This window comes from Callorhinus ursinus, unplaced genomic scaffold (genome assembly GCF_003265705.2).
Source record: "Callorhinus ursinus isolate GAN/ISIS: 27379988/994484 unplaced genomic scaffold, GSC_fseal_2.0 scaffold41, whole genome shotgun sequence".
NCBI classification, from domain to species: Eukaryota; Metazoa; Chordata; class Mammalia; order Carnivora; family Otariidae; genus Callorhinus; species Callorhinus ursinus.
The window spans coordinates 7,552,254-7,571,550 of NW_027397103.1; the positions used below are offsets into that span (position 1 = coordinate 7,552,254).

At 47.3% G+C, this 19,297-nt stretch overlaps 1 protein-coding gene across 2 annotated transcripts in view; it reads left to right on the forward strand.

Annotated features, from left to right (window-relative positions):
* Window positions 1-511: 511 nt before the first annotated feature.
* Window positions 512-19,297, forward strand: part of RBM19 (RNA binding motif protein 19) — a 136,549-nt gene continuing 117,763 nt past the window's right edge. For both annotated transcript variants that reach the window (XM_025889717.2, XM_025889718.2), the window contains exons 1-8: window positions 512-669; window positions 4,138-4,320; window positions 6,271-6,396; window positions 6,550-6,588; window positions 6,885-7,077; window positions 8,235-8,503; window positions 10,116-10,196; window positions 18,968-19,046. In XM_025889717.2, coding sequence (XP_025745502.1) covers window positions 634-669; window positions 4,138-4,320; window positions 6,271-6,396; window positions 6,550-6,588; window positions 6,885-7,077; window positions 8,235-8,503; window positions 10,116-10,196; window positions 18,968-19,046 — 1,006 coding nt within the window. In that variant the 5' untranslated portion in view covers window positions 512-633. The remainder of the gene's footprint in view (window positions 670-4,137; window positions 4,321-6,270; window positions 6,397-6,549; window positions 6,589-6,884; window positions 7,078-8,234; window positions 8,504-10,115; window positions 10,197-18,967; window positions 19,047-19,297) is intronic.

Here is a 19,297-nt window from a genome sequence, read left to right on the forward strand (position 1 = left end):
AAGAATACATTTCTGTTGTTTAAAGTCACTGAATTTCTGGTAATTTGTCACAGTAGCTGTAGGAAACCTAAAACTACATTACTACTACTTAAAATAATAGGTAACAGTTCTGTGCCTTTGAGCAAGTTGCCTTGCTCTGGTTCCAGTCGACTCGCGGGCAAAACAGAGGCGTCTCCCCATATCTGAAAGGGAAGCAAGCATCCCTAATCCTTCCTCCCCTCTTGGGTCTGTTTTAGAACTCAATAATAAAATAAAATAGAGGAGGGGGCTAAAACGGCTTCCAAGTGTTTGCAGGACTCAAAACACCCCGCCCGCCACACACAAACCCTCTCCAACATTAGGAACCAGCGCCCCCTGCCGACTGCGCCGCTGCATTGGTTTCTCCGGGCGGAGCCGAGCAGCCTGCGCTTGCGCAGAAGGCAAGCGCTCAGGCCCGCCCCTTGAGGGGTGTGATTTCCTTGGGTCGCTTTGGTTCGGACACGCCTGCTTCCGGAGAGGGCGGGCTGACGTCTGGAACACGTGATCTTGTTCCGGCTCGCCAAAGATGGCGGCCCCCAGAGCGGGAGCGTGGAAGTTGTTGGTGAAAGACGGTGTCCACCCGCGCTGGAATTGAAACTGTGGGGACTGTGCGCCATGTCGCGACTGATCGTGAAAAACCTCCCGAATGGGGTGAGTGCAGGGCCTGGGCCTGGGAATCTGAAATTGGGACCAGCCAGGAGCTGGGGGCTAGGAAGGAGACGGTCGGAGAGAATTGAGGGGCTTTGGCCCTGGGGCAGTACTCAGGGCGCATTCGAAACCCTAAAGGGTCAGGATCCTCGCCAGATCCCCATTTGACAGTTGGGAGAGGGAGCTAGTGACCGATCCATGGTTCACAGCCGGCCCGAGAGTACCTGACTTCCATCCCGACAAGTCTCCCAACACCCCCACGTGTGCTGAATGCTCTTTCCCACAACCCCTCTCATACGAGCACGTTTGTTGTTGCTGTTGACTTGTCACTGGATCAGACCCTGCACTTACATTCCTCTACCGCTCGGGAGCCTTTGGGAGAGGCAAATGTGGAGTATTAGGTTGAGGACCTGCGTTTCGAAACCCCACTCCCGCCTTTAGGGCCCGTGGCCGTAATTTAAGGAAACTGAGTGCGTGTGAAGGGCTTTAAATCATTTATCCAATAAGTGGGGAGGGGTGACCCAGTCATACTTGTCTCTGTTTCCCTAGAGACCAGCACAGAACCTGGCACGTGGTAGGCATTCAGTAAACACATGTGGAATGAATGAGTGAAGAAGTAGCTGGATGTGTGTGGTGTCAGATGACTGGAGACAGTGTGCCGCGGTGGTTCAATCTTACCGATTTTACTATAGCTTTGGTTTGGGTGGAGAGCACCCACACCATTGGTGTGGCCAGTAAGCTCATTCCCAAAATACAAAATGTGCCCTGTGGATAGGATGAGAGATCTTCTGTACTCTTGACTAACTCCTCAGGAGCTTCTCTCTTCAGAAAGAGTGATAACACAAAGCTGTTTCTACTTTATTGTGGTTTTTTAACTTTTCTCTCCCTTCAGTGGGTTGTGGGAGAGCTATGACAGGATTTTAAGAATTCAAGCACTACAAAAAAAAAAAAATTCAAACAATACGGTGGTGTATGAAATGAGAAGCAAAGTCATTTGCTCCATCCTACCCTCTGTCTCTCTCCAGGAGTAATCATCTTCAATGGTTTGTTTTTAGGACTCCTCATAGGTATTACTCCATGTCTAAATGGTGGTGTGCTTTCTCCTCCATTTCTTGGTCTATTTACCCCAGTGACTGTGCTGACCCTCCCCCATGAAAGATGAGGAACCCGGGTCATCTGTTCTTCCCTTCCTGTGTGTTATATTATTATTTTTAATTATTCCATTATTTACTCCAAAGAGTAAACTTTCAAAATACATATCGATCCATCCACCTGCTTTAGGCAGTGTCTTTTGATGCCTCACTTTGATGGATGAGGATTTTAGCATGGCTACCCTTTCTTCCCCTCCCACTTCCATCTCACTGGGCTTCTTTCCTCATTGGACTGACTCTTTTACCATTGCTTGTGTTGTCTGGTGAATGAAAGAATTGATGAAAAAACAATAGTAGTAGCAGCTAACATTTTGAGAGCCTACTATGTGTCAGGCACTGTACCAGTTGCTTTCAGTAAAGTAACTCATTTAATCTGCAGCGAAACCCTACAAGGTAGGTTCCATTATTGTGTTCATTTTAAAGGTGAAGAAACTGAACTGCAGCAAGGGGGAAGTGACTTGCCTGAGGTCATGCACAACTGGTAATTCACAGAGCAGGGATTGAATTGAACAGTCTGCTTCTAGAATTTGCATTCCTGACCCCTACAGCCTACTATCTGTCTTTGCATGCTAGCATGCACTTTTCTTAACTCTTTCCCAACATGTATTTAGTAGTGAGTACTCGTTATGTTGCTGACCTTGTAGACAGTGGGGGATAAGACTCAGTTCCCACCTTTACAGCATTTACGGTCTAGCAGAGGACTTGGACACCAGATCACTATGATGTAAGGGGCAGGGGTTGAAGCATGACCCAATGCTGTGTGAGCACAGAGGGCTCGGTTACCTGACCCACCTGAGGAGTCCAGGAGAGGCTTCCTGGGGGAGTTGATTGAACTGAGAATGAGGAGGAGTTAGCCCGGGCCTGCTGGAAAGATTTCACCCAGAGGAGACAACTAGTAAAACCTCAGAGGTGAGAAGCAGGGAAGGCTGCAAGGACTTTGACAAGAGATGGTGCTGAAGGGGTGGGTCAAGCCAGATCATGGAGAATCTTGCATTTTACCTTAGCTGCTTGTTCTTGAGCCTCTGTCATTAGAAAGTCACCAAGAGGTTCTTAACAGAGGAATGGTGGGGTCAGACTTGAGTGTGGTTGCTCCCATGTAATGGGGAAGATGAAGTCACTGCTTTTTATGTATCTGAGCTGAGTTACAGATCTTGATTCTGTAGATCATTTATCCTGTATGAGCTTCAATTTCTTCTCCAAAAAATGTGGATAATAATTCCTAACTCATAGGGTGATAGGAGATTTTAATGATCAGAGTTATTAAGAACCTGCCACAGAAAGCGTGTTTTTCCTTCCTATGGGGCTGCCAAGGTCTCTAGTTTCTTGAATTTTAGACCTTGTTTTGGCTAATTGTGGCATTCTCGGTATCTCCACTACTACCCACACACAGATCTCCCAGTAACAGCTTAGAAAACTCACTGAGTTGTGCAGGTAGTCTGGCTGGAGTGAGGATGGGGGGGTGCCAGGAGCCAGTTTCCATACTGTAAGAAGTCACCTCAAACTTAGGGGCTTAAACAATACACATTATTATCTTACAGTTTTGGAGGGCAGAAATCCTAAAATCAAGGTGTTGGCAGGGCTGCCTTCCTTTTGGAGACTCTAGGAGAGATTCTGTTTCCTTGCCTTTTGTAAGCTTCTCGAGGCTGCCTGTGCTTCTTGGCTTTTGGCCACGTCCTGAAGGGTCAGAGCCAGCAGCATGGCATCGTGCAGTCTCTTTGAGTCTCCACCATCACATTGCCTTTTTCCGGCCCTGACCCTTTTGTCTCGCTTATATAATGGGACTGGACATTGGATCTGCCCAGATGATCCAGGATAACTTCCCCATCTCGAGATCCTTAATGTAATCACATCTGTGAAATGCCTTTGGCCACGTGCAGTCACAGGCTCACAGGTCCCAGGGATTCAAATGTGGTCGTCTTTTGGGGAACTTCAGCATTCTGTCTACCACAGTGAGCAAACACATGTAACTTAACCACGTTCATTTGTTCATGCGTTTATTCTGACATTATCAGGTATTCACTGTGGAGGAGCCACGGTGCTGGCCTCCTTACGTAGTAGGTCTCCTTATCCTTCGAACAGCCCATAGAGTAGGACGATTTCATTGCAGCCATCCTGAGTCTTGATTTCCCCGTCCATGAAGCAAGCTAGTCCATGTCTGAGCCGGAGCTGGGGCCAGGTCCCACTGCGGAGCACACTCTGCCCCAGCCTTGTCTGAGTTTGCCCTTGGGGAATCCCGGAGCCTGGGGTTTCCAGCCCGTTTCTGTCCCCTTGGCTCTGAGGGCTCCCCTGCTCCTCCCTCACTGCGCCCCTTCTGTTGTAGATGAAGGAGGAGCGTTTCAGGCAGCTGTTTGCCAACTTTGGCACCCTGACGGACTGCAGTCTGAAGTTCACCAAAGATGGCAAGTTCCGTAAGTTTGGCTTCATCGGCTTCAAGTCAGAGGAGGAGGCCCGGATGGCCCTGAACCATTTCAACAAGAGTTTTATCGACACATCCCGGATCACGGTGAGTCGGCTTCTGCCCGCCTGTGGAAACGGACACCCCTTGATCCAGTCCGGAGCCTGGCTGCATCCGAATCCCCTGGAGAGCTTGTTCAGTTTCTGACTCAGTGTGGGGGTGGGGTGGGACCCAAGAGTACGCACGTCGGAAAGCTCACAGGTGAAGTCAGTACTATGCCCCTGACACACCTGGACAACCACTCGTTCAGACACGATGGGAGCACCCACGCCATGCTGGGGATTTAGAGAAACGTGGTGCCCCTGGCCCCGTCCTCCCGGGGCCGGCAGGTGAATAGGCTGCTTTCACTCGGTGTCGTCAGGACTGTGATGGGGAAGCTCCAGGGACCGCTGGAGAACAGGGGAGGCCCACGTCCTGGCCCCAGAGGTGTCGGGAGAGCTTCCCGAAGCTGGAGGTCCTGTTTGTGCCACTCATGTACATTTAATGACTCAAACATCCTTAACGCTTGGTTGAGAAGAGAAAACCAGATGTTAGACAAGTATGTATCACGTGACTCCATACAGAACCATGTTTCTTATTCTCTCTGTGTATGAAACATAGAAAGAGCTGTTTTACCAAAACATTAGTTTCTCTCTCTGGGTGATAGGAATTGGGGTAAAAACTTTTTTTTTTTCACTTTCCTTGTACGTTGTTGATTTGAGTTTTATACACTGAGTGCATATCATTGCTACAGAAACAGCAAAATTATTTTGAAAGCCTGTAGAAAGGGGTTTGGCAGGCGGACAGCACCCCCTCCCCCCAGGGGTAGAGACAGCGCGGGCGCCCCCGGGGGGTGGCAGGAAGTGCAGCCCATCTCGAGTGTGTTGGTGGGAGATGTGTCAGCTCAGGCCTGACACTGAGCATGTCTGGGCTTCCGAGTGGCCACCCGCCTCTCCCTTCACCCCGGAGCCGTTCTCGGGCCAGTGAGCCCGCTCCGCAGTAATAACAGTGATTTTGGAAGCTGTTAGCTTAGCCTTGCCTCGTGCCAGACCCCGTGTCGGCCAGCCTGGGGGCTGGGTGGCTAAGAACTAGGGCTGTAGAGCCAGACCCCCCGAGTCCCTGTCCCCACTCTGCTACCTTCTCCCTGGGTGACTGGGACAAGCGACTTCACTTGGCCAGTCTGGGAAGTGGGAAGGGTAGTGGTCCCCCCCTTCCGCTGTTTTGGAGGCTCGGGGTCGGCTTGCTCACAGAACACTCAGACTGCCCGGTGGGTGGAATTGGTTGCTCAGTGTAGCAACTGGAATGACTTTAGGGAGGAGAAAGCAGAGGCCAGCAGAGGACGCCCACGGCTGACCCCTGGACAGTAGGAGTTTGAACTGCGTGGGCCCGCCTATACACAGATTTTTTCCATGAACACAGTACAGTATCCTAAATGTATTGTTTCTTATGATTTTCTTTTTTTTTTTTTTAAGATTTTATTTATTTATTTATTTGAGAGAGAGAGAATGAGAGATAGAGAGCACGAGAGGGAAGAGGGTCAGAGGGAGAAGCAGACTCCCCGCGGAGCAGGGAGCCCGATGTGGGACTCGATCCCGTGACTCCAGGATCATGACCTGAGCCGAAGGCAGTCGCTTAACCAACTGAGCCACCCAGGCGCCCTCTTATGATTTTCTTAACATGTTCTTTTTTCCTAGCTCATTTTGTTGTAAATACAGTGCATCATCCATTTGACACAGAAAATACGTGTTAATTAACTGCTCTTGGTAGGGCTTCTGGTCAGTAGGAGGCTATTAATAGTCAGGTTTGGGGGGCAGTGGGAAGTTACACACAGACTTTTCATTACACGGGGGTCAGTGCCCCTAACCCTGTGTTGTTCAAGGGTCAATTGTAATTTGCTTTTACTGGCACAGCTCGTAAGTGGCAACTGCCTTCTTAGAAAGCCTGGCTCCCAGGTGCTGAGGCTAACACCCGCGCTGGGCTGGCGGCTGGTGCCCCCATCACCCTCTCTCTCCCATGCAGGTGGAGTTCTGCAAGTCGTTTGGGGACCCAACAAAGCCCCGAGCCTGGAGCAGACACACTCAGCAAATAAGCCAGGCTAAGAATCCTTCAAAAGACAAAGACTCCGTCCCCACAGAACCCAAGAAAGTGCGTAGAAGGTCACTCCCACCTGTATCCCACATGTCAGCAAGGTGGTCACCCCAGGGGGCGGGGGGGGGGCAGGACAGATGTTTCCAGAAGGCGGACCCTCCCCAGGCAACGTGTCTGTCCCCTCTCACCGTCTGTGCCTTCTGTTTGCAGGATGACAGGACGAAAAAGGTAGCAAGTGAACTGGAGAAGGTGAGTGTGTCCTATGGACCAAGAGGGTGGGTACCCAGGATGGCGCTGGAAGGGCTGTGGCAGGCTCCGATGGCGTGTGGCACCTGGCAGGCAGAGGCGTGCCTCTTGTCCCTCTCACCGCATCTCTGTGGCTTCTTAGTCTCCTTGTCTGATGATGAGTGCAACCGGCTGATCCCAGGGGTCCTCTAGAGACCAGGAGACATGAGTTCGGGCAATACTCTCATGGGGTGAGGGGAGGTTGTCAGGATGGTGTGCCCTTGCTGAGCCTTCTCTCCCTGCCTCCCTGGGGCCACCAGCTGAAGGAAGACACCGAGTTCCAGGAGTTCCTGTCCGTGCACCAGAAGCGGACGCAGACAGCCACGTGGGCCAATGATGCCCTGGACGCCGAGCCCTCGAAAGGGAAGAGCAAGGCCACCAGTGACTACCTGAACTTCGACTCCGACTCTGGGCAGGAGAGCGACGAGGAGGGTGCTGGCCAGGACCCAGAAGGTGAGGGCATCCACGCGCATCCTCCCTGCCAGAGTGCGCGCCCCTTGTGTTGTGTCCTGGCCTGGGTGGCCGTGACCTGGGGCCCCTCGGTGCCAGGCACGGGAGGCAACGTGAGAGACACTGTCCTCTCTGGGGGTGATTATCCCACCCAAGATCTGCCCTGACCCATCCTGGTCACAGCCAGTCCAATGTTTATTGAGCACCTGCTGAATGCCAAGCACTGCTTTGGGCAGTGAGGATATAGCAGCAAAAGATAGAAGAATCCTGCTCACGTGGAGCTGTCATTCTAGTCAAGGGAAAGAAACAATGCAAAATTAAGTCCACAGTTAGGGGTGATATCTAAAGAGGAGCGCCACAGCGAGAAAGCAGGACAGGAGAGCTCCCAGGGAAGGCCTCCCAGGAGGCGGCCCTCGAGCAGAGGCCTGAAGGCGGGGAGGGAGGGGGCCTCTGTCCTCAGAAGGGGCTCACAGCATAGCATGGGGGCAGATGGGAATGAGAGCATTTGCAGTCTAGAGGGGTCACTGTGCTGGTTGTGGGTCAGGCATCAATTTTGCTCAAAGGTGAGAGAATAGATTGAATGTGAATTTTATGCCTGGTAAAGTTTCTGGGCAAAACTGGGGTCTGGAGGACTCCTCGGGAGTGGGTGGGATACAGCAGGGAAGGGGCCAGAAGGGGGCGTCGCAGGCAGAGGGAAGAGTGTGGCCGGGGCATGGGGGAAAGGGAAGCGTAGGCGTTTGAGGGGGCCTACGTGGTTCGGGGTGACTGCAGAGGAGGAGGTAGAGCTGGGGGAGAAGCCAGTCAGCTCACGCCGGCCTGATGAGGAGCATGGGTGTCCTGCAAGCATCTGGAAACCACCGGAAGGTCATAGGCAGGGAGTGACAATCCTGTCTGTACTCTGAACATGATCACACAGGCCGCAGTTGAAAGAGCGGATTGACAAGGGCAGGACCGGTGCAGGGAGCCACGCAGGGAGCCATGTAGCTCTCTGGACTTGTGGTGCATGAAATGTCACAACTCCCACCAGGTACACCCCGTTGAACGTTACATATCAGACCCACCGGGGCTGCTCGGTGGCTCTGCCCTGCCATGCCCTCTGCCATTCCAGGCCTCTGCTTTGCCCACAACCATCCCTGACTCTTAGCCTCCCGTTTTCGCAGAGGAGGATGGCCTCGAGCCCAGGGCGGCCGTGCAGAGGGAGCTGTCGGACATGGATTACCTGAAGTCCAAGATGGTGAAGTCCGAGTCGCCGTTGTCCTCGGAGGAGGAGGAGAGTGAAGACGAAGCTGTGAGCTGTGGGGACGGGAGTGGGGCCGAGGAGGAGGCCCCCAGCCCCGCGCCCGCCCAGCAGGACAGAGGGAGGCCGGGGGCCGGCCCGGAGCAGGGCGCCTCATCCGGGAACGAGACACCGGGGGCGGCCAGAGCTGAGGTGTGTGCGTGGGGGTGCGCGCTGGTGCTGGGGGGGCTGGGGGGGGCAGCTGCCCTTATCCTCACGCACGGTCCCTGTGGCCGCTTTGCTAGCGGGAGTGTGTCAGAAAGGAAAGACAGCTCTGCAGCCCAGCGACCACCTGCAGCTCTCAGCCCTGCCATGTGCGTGCTGTGTGACCTCGGGCAAGCACTTCTTTCCTCTGAGTCTGCCTTCCAGAGCCGTGGGGTGTTACCGAGCTGCATGAGGGGCTGGAGCGTATGCTGCTTTGTGTTAGTAGCAGGGGAGGCAGGCGTGAGCCACGATGGACAGTAATAGATGGAATTAATTGAGTGCTTACTACGTGCTGGGTATAATGTCTGCTTTGTCATTTGTCATTAAATCTCAACGACAGCCTTCCAGGGAGTGGGGGTGTGTAGGGATTCTTGTCCCATTTTACAGGGGAGGAAACTGAGGCCCAGTGAAAGTGACTTGCCCAAGGTCACAGCTGGGAAGTGCTGGGGTTGGGACTCGGACCCAGACCTGCTGGGCTCTGAAGTCTACGTTATAGATGCGTGTGCTACCTTTGGGGACAGGCACACTGTCTCCCACCCGGGCATTCTCTGCTCAGACGCAGGGCAGGTCATGTTTGGGTCCCGATTCCCTCACCTCCCTCTTCCCCACCCAGCCCTCTTCAGGGCTCCAAACATCATCTCCCTCTTTTCTCTTTCCTCGTCCTCCTCACTCCTTGATTTACGGCCCCTTCTCATGACCACACCCCGTCCTTTTCTCCTAAAGTGTATATTCCAGAGAGGTAGTCGAGTATGGCGAGGTCAGAGAGCTCTAGGTTCAAATCCCGGCTCTGACACAGAGTAGCCATGGGGCCTGGGGTGAGGTGCTGCTCCCCATCTAAGATGACGCTCAGCATAGCAGTGGCCTCTGTGGCCGGTTTCCGAAACCCCCGTGCCTAAGCATACGCTGGCACTCACGGTTTCCGAGTTCAGGAAGATACCTCGACGCCTCGTGCACTGTAGCACCCCCCGTGGGGTCTGGGGCAGCACCCCATAATCGGGCACGTGTCTGCTCATGTCTGTTTCTGCAGTGAAACCAGGAATGACCACTCATCCTACAAGGAGTAAAGGCAGACGGTATATTGCCTCACGTCAGCTCAGAGCAGATTTTGATGGCCAGTGACTTCAAGTCAGAGCAACTTTTGTTGCCAAAGGAATTCTAGAAAATTTAGATTTTTTTTTTCAGGGCTATTTAGATTCAGAATTACAAAGAAGATCCTGAACCCATAATACTCTAAGGTTGTTTTGGAGATTCAGTAGGATAGCAGCATTTACAAAGTGCTTTGGACGAGTGTCTGGCCCAGAGTTAAGCCCTGTAGCGAATGTCAGGATATCTCAAGGCTGCATCCAGTGCTCCCTGCCCCTCCTTGTAGCCTGAAGCCCCTGTTAGCACACCCTTACCTCCACCTGCAGCCAGACTGCACACCACAGCAGGCGTGATGCTGGTCAGCATTCCCTGGCTTGCCCTGGCCGAACGTGCCTCACTGAGATGTCTGGCCCTGCCTCCTCCTGAAGCTGTACCAAGGAACTCACTGGGGCCATTTCTGTTCTTTGCCATCATGCAGGCAGACAAACCGGCAAACCAGAAGGAACCCACCACCCCCTACACTGTGAAGCTGCGGGGAGCCCCATTCAGTGTCACGGAGGTATGACCAACAATGCAACGAGGGCAAGGAGAGAGACCCCAGGAGAATAGGAGGCAGGGATGAGGATGCTGGGAGGCTCTGCTGCATGGGGGCTTGAGGATCGTTGAGGACTTGACCTGGAAGGAATTGGGGTCAGAAAGGCAAAGTAAGATCTCAGGCAATGGCAGGGTCAGGAAACAGAGATGGCTCTACAGAGACCAAGAAAGACTGATTTCACTTCCTGGTCCTCTACGTTAGGAATGGCGAACACTCTCTGTTAAAAATTTTTAGCGGCGCCTGTGTGGCTCAGTTGGTTAAGCGTCCCAACTCTTGGTATCAGCTCAGGTCGTGATCTCAGAGTCGTGAGATCAAGCCCTGTGTTGGGCTCCACGCTTAGCGTGGAATCTGCTTGAGATTCTCTCCCTCTCTGCCCTTCCCAGCCCCTTACCCGCTGTGCTCTTTCTCTCTCTCAAAAATAAGAAAAATTTTTTTAAAGGATGAGCTGGTAAATACTTAGGGCTTTGTGATCAGTATGGACTCTGTTGTGACTACTCAACCCTACGTTGTAGCACTGTGGCAGCCCTAGACAATAGGTACACAGACAGGCATGGTTGTGTGCCAATAAAATTTTATTGACAAAAACAGGCCACGGGCCACATTTGGCCCACATACCGTAGTTTGCTGACTCTGGGTTTACACAGCAGAGAAATTTTTAATTTACTTCCTTGTGAAGGTAGTAGAAGTTCAGCATAGGAAATTTTTTTAAAGTAACTAAGTAAAGAGAAGTAATGTTACCTGTAACTAAGATGACCATATTAAATGTCCTCCAGCTGAGTTGAGAGTGGGAAGAGTGCTAACCAGATAGGGTGCCAGGACGTAGGTCTCCTTCCTGCAGGTGTAATCACTGACTGTCCCAGGCAACCTGGGTGTGTTTAAGGTGGGGCAACCTTAAACACACACACACACAAACACACCCTATATCCCACTCAGTGACTACCACTAATGAATTCTGAGCATATCTTCTTAGATACTTTTATACATACAGGTCAGTGTATATAAACATTGACCTCTGTCTCCTAGTTTTATAAAGCATTCCTACAGTAAGAACTATTTCGAAACTTTTTTCCTCCATTACCACAATATGTTAAAAATATCTTTGAATATTGAATTATCTGCTACAAGATCATTGTTCACGTTGTATGTTTTTCTTACTCTGGACACATTGCGATACACTCACCCAGTCCCCTGAGGTGGAGCCTGGGGGTTGTTTCCTATCTTTTGCTGTTAATAATAATGCAGTCAGCATTCCTTGAGACCAGAGGTAAGCAGATTTTTTTTTTTTTCCTGTAAAGGTCAGATGGCACAGATTTTAGGCTTTGGGGGCCATATGGTGTCTGGAGCACATTTGTTCTCTTTTTTAAAATAACCCTTTAAAAATGTAGAAACCATTCTTAGCTCGCAGATCATACAAAAGCAGGCCGTGGGCAATATGACCTGTGGGCCACGGTTTGCCAACCTTTACTCCAGATAAATATTTTATGCAAGCACATGCACGGACATTTTCAAGGCTTTGATACAGAATGTCAGTTGCCCTCTGGAAGCTTTGCTGATTTATACTCCTTTCAGCGGAGTATGAAAGTGCCCACTTCTGTGGACGCTGGGTGTTCATCTTTATCAAGATGACAGGCAAAAATGACATCTCATTTTAATTTATATTTTGAATTATTGGTGGGGTCGATCACTCTTTCACGTTTGTAAATCAATGTACATCTCCTTTACAGAGTGCCCAGCCGTATCTTTCCCCTTTTTTTCTCTTGAAGTGTTCATCTTTTTTGATAGTCTGTATATTTACTAATTTTTAAAAATTAAGCTTATCAAAGTTCATCTATGCAATCCGCATGTGGGTCGCACTAGACTATCTGAGTTAGCTGGTAGAGTCCTTGTGGAAAAAAAAATTCATCTATCCACACTCTTCCGTACATTGCATTTTTTACTTGATGTTACATCGTGGGGATCTTCCATATCAGGACATTCTTTTTCATGATGCATTATATTCTACCGTTTCAATGTGCCACACTTTAGTTTCAATACCAAACATGCAGAAAATCATGCTTTAATTAAAAAAAAAAAAATAAGGAAACACTAGATGGCTTTTTGCAAAATTCATTCATAAAAAATGGTCACTTTTTTCTTCTCCATGAACAGAAACAAAATGTAATAGAAGAAATTGTTTGTATATAAAACAGAAAGAAAATCTATCTCTAGATAGTCTGATAAATATTGTGTGTGTGTGTGTGTGTGTGTGTGTGTCTGTGGAGGCTTTATAGATTAATAAAAGTTTTATAGAGAAAACATTAAACTCCAGTGAGGGATTTAAAAGAATACTTACATAAATGGAAAGCCATTCATTTTTAGCATGTAAAGATGCTAATTCTTCCTTAAACATGAATAAATGAATAAGCTCAGTTATAGCTCATCAGGATGGGGTTGGTGTCATAGATCATTGGGGGATATCCTGCAAGAATAGACCCTTTCCCTACAAGATACTGAAACATGTTTGAAGCAACAGCAATTAAAAGTTTGGTTCAGGCAAAGTTGTGGACAGGTTGATGGAATAGAATAGAATCCAGAAATAACTCCAGTTTATATCACATTTAACTGAGGGTCTTGGGGGGTATCTCATCAATGAAGAGAAGAGAGATTTTTTCTCTAAGTAATAATGGGACAACCAGTTAACCTTTTTGAAGAGAGAAAGAAAGATGGATCCTTGCCTTACTCCTTATAGCAAGGTAAGTTTCAGATGTAACGAAAGCTTTAAAAAACAAAACTATAAAAATTACAGGAGAAAGCATTGGTGAGTTTACTTGTAATATTAGAATGAAACAGGCCTCTCTGAGCCATTTGCAGAACTCGGTGGCTGTAAGGAAAAAGATGGATTAATTGATGACACAACAGTTAAAACGTCTATAAGACAACAAATGTCATAAAGTCGGGCGCCCGGGTGGCTCAGTCGTTAAGCGTCTGCCTTAGGCTCAGGTCATGATCCCAGGTTCCTGGGATCGAGTCCCACATCAGGCTCCCTGCTCCGCGGGAACCCTGCTTCTCCCTCTCCCACTCCCCCTGCTTGTGTTCCTGCTCTCGCTGTCTCTGTCAAATAAATAAAATCTTTAAAAAAAAACAAAAACAAAAACAAATGTCATAAAGTCAAAAGACAACACGTTTGGATAGAACTCAAATACATGGAGGCTAAAGAGCATCCTACTAAAGAATGAATGAGTCAACCAGGAAATTAAAGAAGAATTTAAAAAATTCATGGAAACCAATGAAAATGAAAACACAACTGTTCAAAATCTTTGGGATACAGCAAAGGCAGTCCTGAGAGGAAAGTATATAGCAATACAAGCCTTTCTCAAGAAACAAGAATGGTCTCAAATACACAACCTAACCCTACACCTAAAGGAGCTAGAGAAAAAACAGCAAAGAAAGCCTAAACCCAGCAGGAGAAGAGAAATAATAAAGATCAGAGCAGAAATCAATGAAAAAGAAACCAAAAGAACAGTAGAACAGATCAACGAAACGAGGAGCTGGTTCTTTGAAAGAATTAACAAAATTGATAAACCCCTGGCCAGACTTATCAAAAAGAAAAGAGAAATGACCCAAATCAACAAAATCATGAATGAAAGAGGAGAGATCACAACCAACACCAAAGAAATACAAACAATTATAAGAACATATTATGAGCAACTCTATGCCAGCAAATTAGATAACCTGGAAGAAAGGGGTGCATTCCTAGAGATGTATCAACTACCAAAATTGAACCAGGAAGAAATAGAAAACCTGAACAGACCTATAACCACTAAGGAAATTGAAGCAGTCATCAAAAATCCCCCAAGAAACAAAAGCCCAGGGCCAGATGGCTTCCCAGGGGAATTCTATCAGACATTTAAAGAAGAATTAGTACCTATTCTCCTGAAACTGTTCCAAAAAATAGAAATGGAAGGAAAACTTCCAAACTCATTTTATGAGGCCACCATTCCCTTGATCCGAAAACCAGACAAAGACCCCATCAAAAAGGAGAATTACAGACCAATATCCTTGATGAACATGGATGCAAAAATTCTCACCAAAATACTAGCCAATAGGATCCAACAGTCCATTAAAAGGATTATTCACCATGACCAAGTGGGATTTATCCCTGGGCTGCGAGCCTGGTTCAACATCCGCAAATCAATCAACGTGATACAATACATTAACAAAAGAAAGAACAAGAATCATAGGATCCTCTCAATAGATGCAGAAAAAGCATTTGACAAAGTACAGCATCCTTTCTTGATCAAAACTCTTCAGAGTATAGGGATAGAGGGTACATACCTCAATATCATAAAAGCTATCTATGAAAAACCTACAGCGAATATCATTCAATGGGGAAAAGCTGAGAGCTTTTCCCCTAAGGTCAGGAACGCGGCAGGGATGTCCACTCTCACCACTGCTTTTCAACATAGTACTAGAAGTCCTAGCCACAGCAATCAGACAACAAAAAGAAATCAAAGGCATCCAAATCGGCAAAGAGGAAGTCAAACTCTCACTCTTTGCAGATGATATGATACTGTATGTGGAAAACCCAAAAGACTCCACCCCAAAACTGCTAGAACTCATACAGGAATTCAGTCAAGTAGCAGGATATAAAATCAATGCACAGAAATCAGTGGCATTCCTGTACACCAACAACAAGACAGAAGAGAGACAAATCAAGGAGTCGATCCCATTTACAATTGCACCCAAAACCATAAGATACCTAGGAATAAATCTAACCAAAGAGGCAAAGGATCTGTACTCAGAAAACTATAAAATACTCATGAAAGAAATTGAAGAAGACACAAAGAAATGGAAAAACGTTCCATGCTCATGGATTGGAAGAACAAACGTTGTGAAGATGTCAATGCTACCTAGAGCAATCTACACATTCAAGGCAATCCCCATCAAAATACCATCCACTTTTTTCAAAGAAATGGAACAAATAATCCTAAAATTTGTATGGAACCAGAAGAGACCCCGAATAGCCAGAGGAATGTTGAAAATGAAAAGCAAAGCTGGGGGCATCACAATTCCGGACTTCCAGCTCTATTACAAAGCTGTCATCATCAAGACAGTATGGTACTGGCACAAAAACAGACACATAGATCAATGGAACAGAATCGAGAGCCCAGAAATGGACCCTCAACTCTATGGTCAACTCATCTTTGACAAAGCAGGAAAGAATGTCCAGTGGTAAAAAGACAGTCTCTTCAACAAATGGTGTTGGGAAAATTGGACAGCCACATGCAGAAGAATGAAACTGGACCATTTCCTTACACCACACACAAAAATAGACTCCAAATGGTTGAAAGACCTAAATGTGAGACAGGCGTCCATCAAAATCCTGAAGGAGAACACAGGTAGCAACCTCTTCGACCTCAGCCGCAGCAACTTCTTCCTAGAAACATCGCCAAAGGCAAGGGAAGCCAGGGCAAAAATGAACTATTGGGATTTCATCAAGATAAAAACCTTTTGCACAGCAAAAGAAACAGTCCACAAAACCAAAAGACAACCGACAGAGGGGGAGAAAATATTTGCAAATGACATATCAGATAAAGGGCTAATATCCAAAATCTATAAAGAACTTATCAAACTCAACACCCAAAGAACACATGATCCAATCAAGAAATGGGTAGAAGACATGAACAGACATTTTTCCAAAGAAGACATCCAAATGGCCAACAGACCCATGAAAAAGTGCTGAACATCACCTGGCATCAGGGAAATCCAAATCAAAACCTCAATGAGATACCACCTCACGCCCATCAGAATGGCTAAAATTAATAAGTCAGGAAACGACAGATGTTGGTGGGGATGTGGAGAAAGGGGAACCCTTCTACACTGTTGGTGGGAGTGCAAGCTGGTGCAACCACTCTGGAAAACAGTATGGAGGTTCCTCAAACAGTTGAAAATAGAGCTACCATACGATCCAGCAATTGCACTACTGGGTATTTACCCCAAAGATACAAATGTAGGGATCCGAAGGGGTACGTGCACCCCAATGTTTATAGCAGCAATGTCCACAATAGCCAAACTGTGGAAAGAGCCAAGATGTCCATCGACAGATGAATGGATAAAGAAGAGGTGGTATATATACATACACAATGGAATATTATGCAGCCATCAAAAGGAATGAGATCTTGCCATTTGCAAGGACGTGGATGGAACTGGAGGGTGTTATGCTGAGTGAAATAAGTCTATCAGAGAAAGACATGTATCATATGACCTCACTGATATGAGGAATTCTTAATCTCAGGAAACAACCTGAGGGTTGCTGGAGTGGTGGGGGGTGGGAGGGATGGGGTGGCTGGGTGATAGACATTGGGGAGGGTATGTGCGACAGTGAGCGCTGTGAATTGTGCAAGACTGTTGAATCACAGATCTGTACCTCTGAAACAAATAATGCAATATATGCTAATAAAAAAAAACGAAGAAGAAGAAGATAGCAGGAGGGGAAGAATGAAGGGGAGTAAGTCGGAGGGGGAGACGAACCATGAGAGACGGTGGACTCTGAAAAACAAACTGAGGGTTCTGTAGGGGAGGGGGGTGGGGGGATGGGTTAGCCTGGTGATGGGTATTAAAGAGGGCACGTTCTGCATGGAGCACTGGGTGTTATGCAGAAACAATGAATCATGGAACACTACATCAAGAACTAATGATGTAATGTATGGTGATTAACAACAATAAAAAATTAAAAAAACAATCATGGAACACTACATCAAAAACTAATGATGTAATGTATGGTGATTAACATAACAATAAAATTTAAAGAAGAAAAAAGACAACACAATTTGTAAGCAAACAACAGGCAAAATCTGCTTTCTTTAATTTACAAAGATCAATTGATATTGGGACCTGTGCCCTGATAGGAAAATCGACAAAGGGTAGCAGGTCTTCTTTTTTTTTTTTTTTTTTAAGATTTTATTTATTTTTCAACAGAGAGAGACAGCGAGAGAGGGAACACAAGCAGGGGGAGTGGGAGAGGGAGAAGCAGGCTTCCCGCTGAGCAGGGAGCCCGATGTGGGACTCGATCCCAGGACCCTGCGATCATGACCTGAGCTGAAGGCAGACGCTTAACGACTGAGCCACCCAGGCGCCCAGGGTAGGAGGTCTTCTAAGGAAAAGAATGCATATGGCCAGTAAGGATGCTTGAGTTCACTCATAGTTAAATACAGCTCAAAACTGGAAGATTACATTTTGCAAAAATTTTTAAAGTTCAATAATGCTTTCAGCCACTGTTGGTAGAGTGTGCAGGGAAGCCTTTTAGAGGACAGTTTGGAAGGATCAGTCAAAATTAAGAATATCCATACATTTGACCGAGCAATTTTAATGCTGGGAATTTGCTCTGTAGGCAAGTGAACCAAATATACCAAGATTTCAGTGCAAGAATGTTTACTGCTCTTGTATTACTGTTTTATTTATAACTTAACGTATCAATTTATGTCGTGTCGTTTATAAAGGCAAAAAGCACTAAACAACCTTTACACTTTATCATTAGAGAAGTGGTTAAGTTGGTGGGTCTCAGCTGGGGCTGGTTTTCCTCCTCTAGGGGACATTTGGTAATATCTGGAAATGTTTTTGATGGTTGCAGCTGGGGAGAGGTGCCCCTGGCGTCCGGGGGGTAGAGGGTAGAGATGCTGCCAGACATCCTACAATGCACAGGACAGCCTCTCACAACAGAGAGTTATCAGGCCCAGAATTTCCGTAGTGCCTAGATTGAAAAACTCGAGGTTAACTCAGGTTAACTCAAGTATAGTACATTGATACAGTACAGTATAATGCACCATGAAAAAGAATGTCCTGATATGGAATCCCCAGGCTGTACCATCAAGTAAAAAATGCAACGTAGGGAAGAGTGTGGATAGACAAATTTCTTTTTTCCAGAAGAAGACACAACCTATATCGTATGCTTCTCAGTAGGCACATAAAAATGAGGAAAAGGTGTTTTTGGGAGAATTTGATATTTTTGACATTTTTTTTTTTTAAATGGAGGTAGGAACAGAAAAACTCCACAGCTTTATTGGACTTCATTGTGTAGTGCTTTGATTTCTACAGTTGCCTGGACATTCTAAGCTTCCCCAAAGGCCTCACACCCGTACGCAGATGAGAAGGTATCCCCTACTTTCATTTTTAATAAAAAGCCAACAAGAGTGAGCTGGGCATTGGAACTAGGGGCCATTTTTGTTTTCTTGTTTGTACTTTTCAGCATTCCCTAACATCATATATATTTGCCTGTTTGTGCATTTTTTCTAAAAAATGTGCTTAAGTCACCCTTATGTCCAAAATAGAGAAGGAGTTCAGAAAATCAGGGACCATCTACAACAGCACTTTAAATTGCTGTGTCTCACCTTCGTGAAGTAACATGGACAAATATTCATGTATTCATGAGAAATGACAAAAACCAGAATTAAGCCCAAATATATATAAAAAGGTCCTTAGGAAAAAGATCAGAAACAACGCCAGAAAATGCCGTTTGGGACGTTACTATTTTATATATAGCTCTCTATTTTTCACTCCTCTGATTTTTTGTTCGAAGCTTATCTAAGGTAGTTTTATTTCATCATGGAGAGAAGCTCTGTGTTTAGTGGTGAGGGAGAAACTGACAGGTGAAACGCTGTGGGGACCTTCCTGAATTCGGAAATTTGGCCCACGTTTCTTCATTGGGTTGCACTTCTATTATTGGGTTGATAAAGGAGGGAAAACTTTTCTTCTTGCAGAAGAACGTTATGGAATTCCTGGCGCCCCTGAGACCAGTGGCCATTCGGATAGTGAGAAATGCTCACGGGAACAAAACAGGTAAGGCCTGGGCTGTGCGGGGTGGGTTCGGGGAGACAGAGGGCAGAGATGGAAGGTTGGGCAGCTGCCTCAGGGGAATGTTTTCAGGGTAGCTGTTGTGTTCGCTCTTAGTGTCCCCCGTTCAGTGGGACAGTTGAGGCGCTCGGGACAAGGGTCTGCCTCCGGTGGTGGCCTAGTATGTAGCCTGCCCCTGCCACCCCCACCCCCTCCACCCTCAGCCTACGCTTGTGTTTGCGGGCTCACCTGTTCCA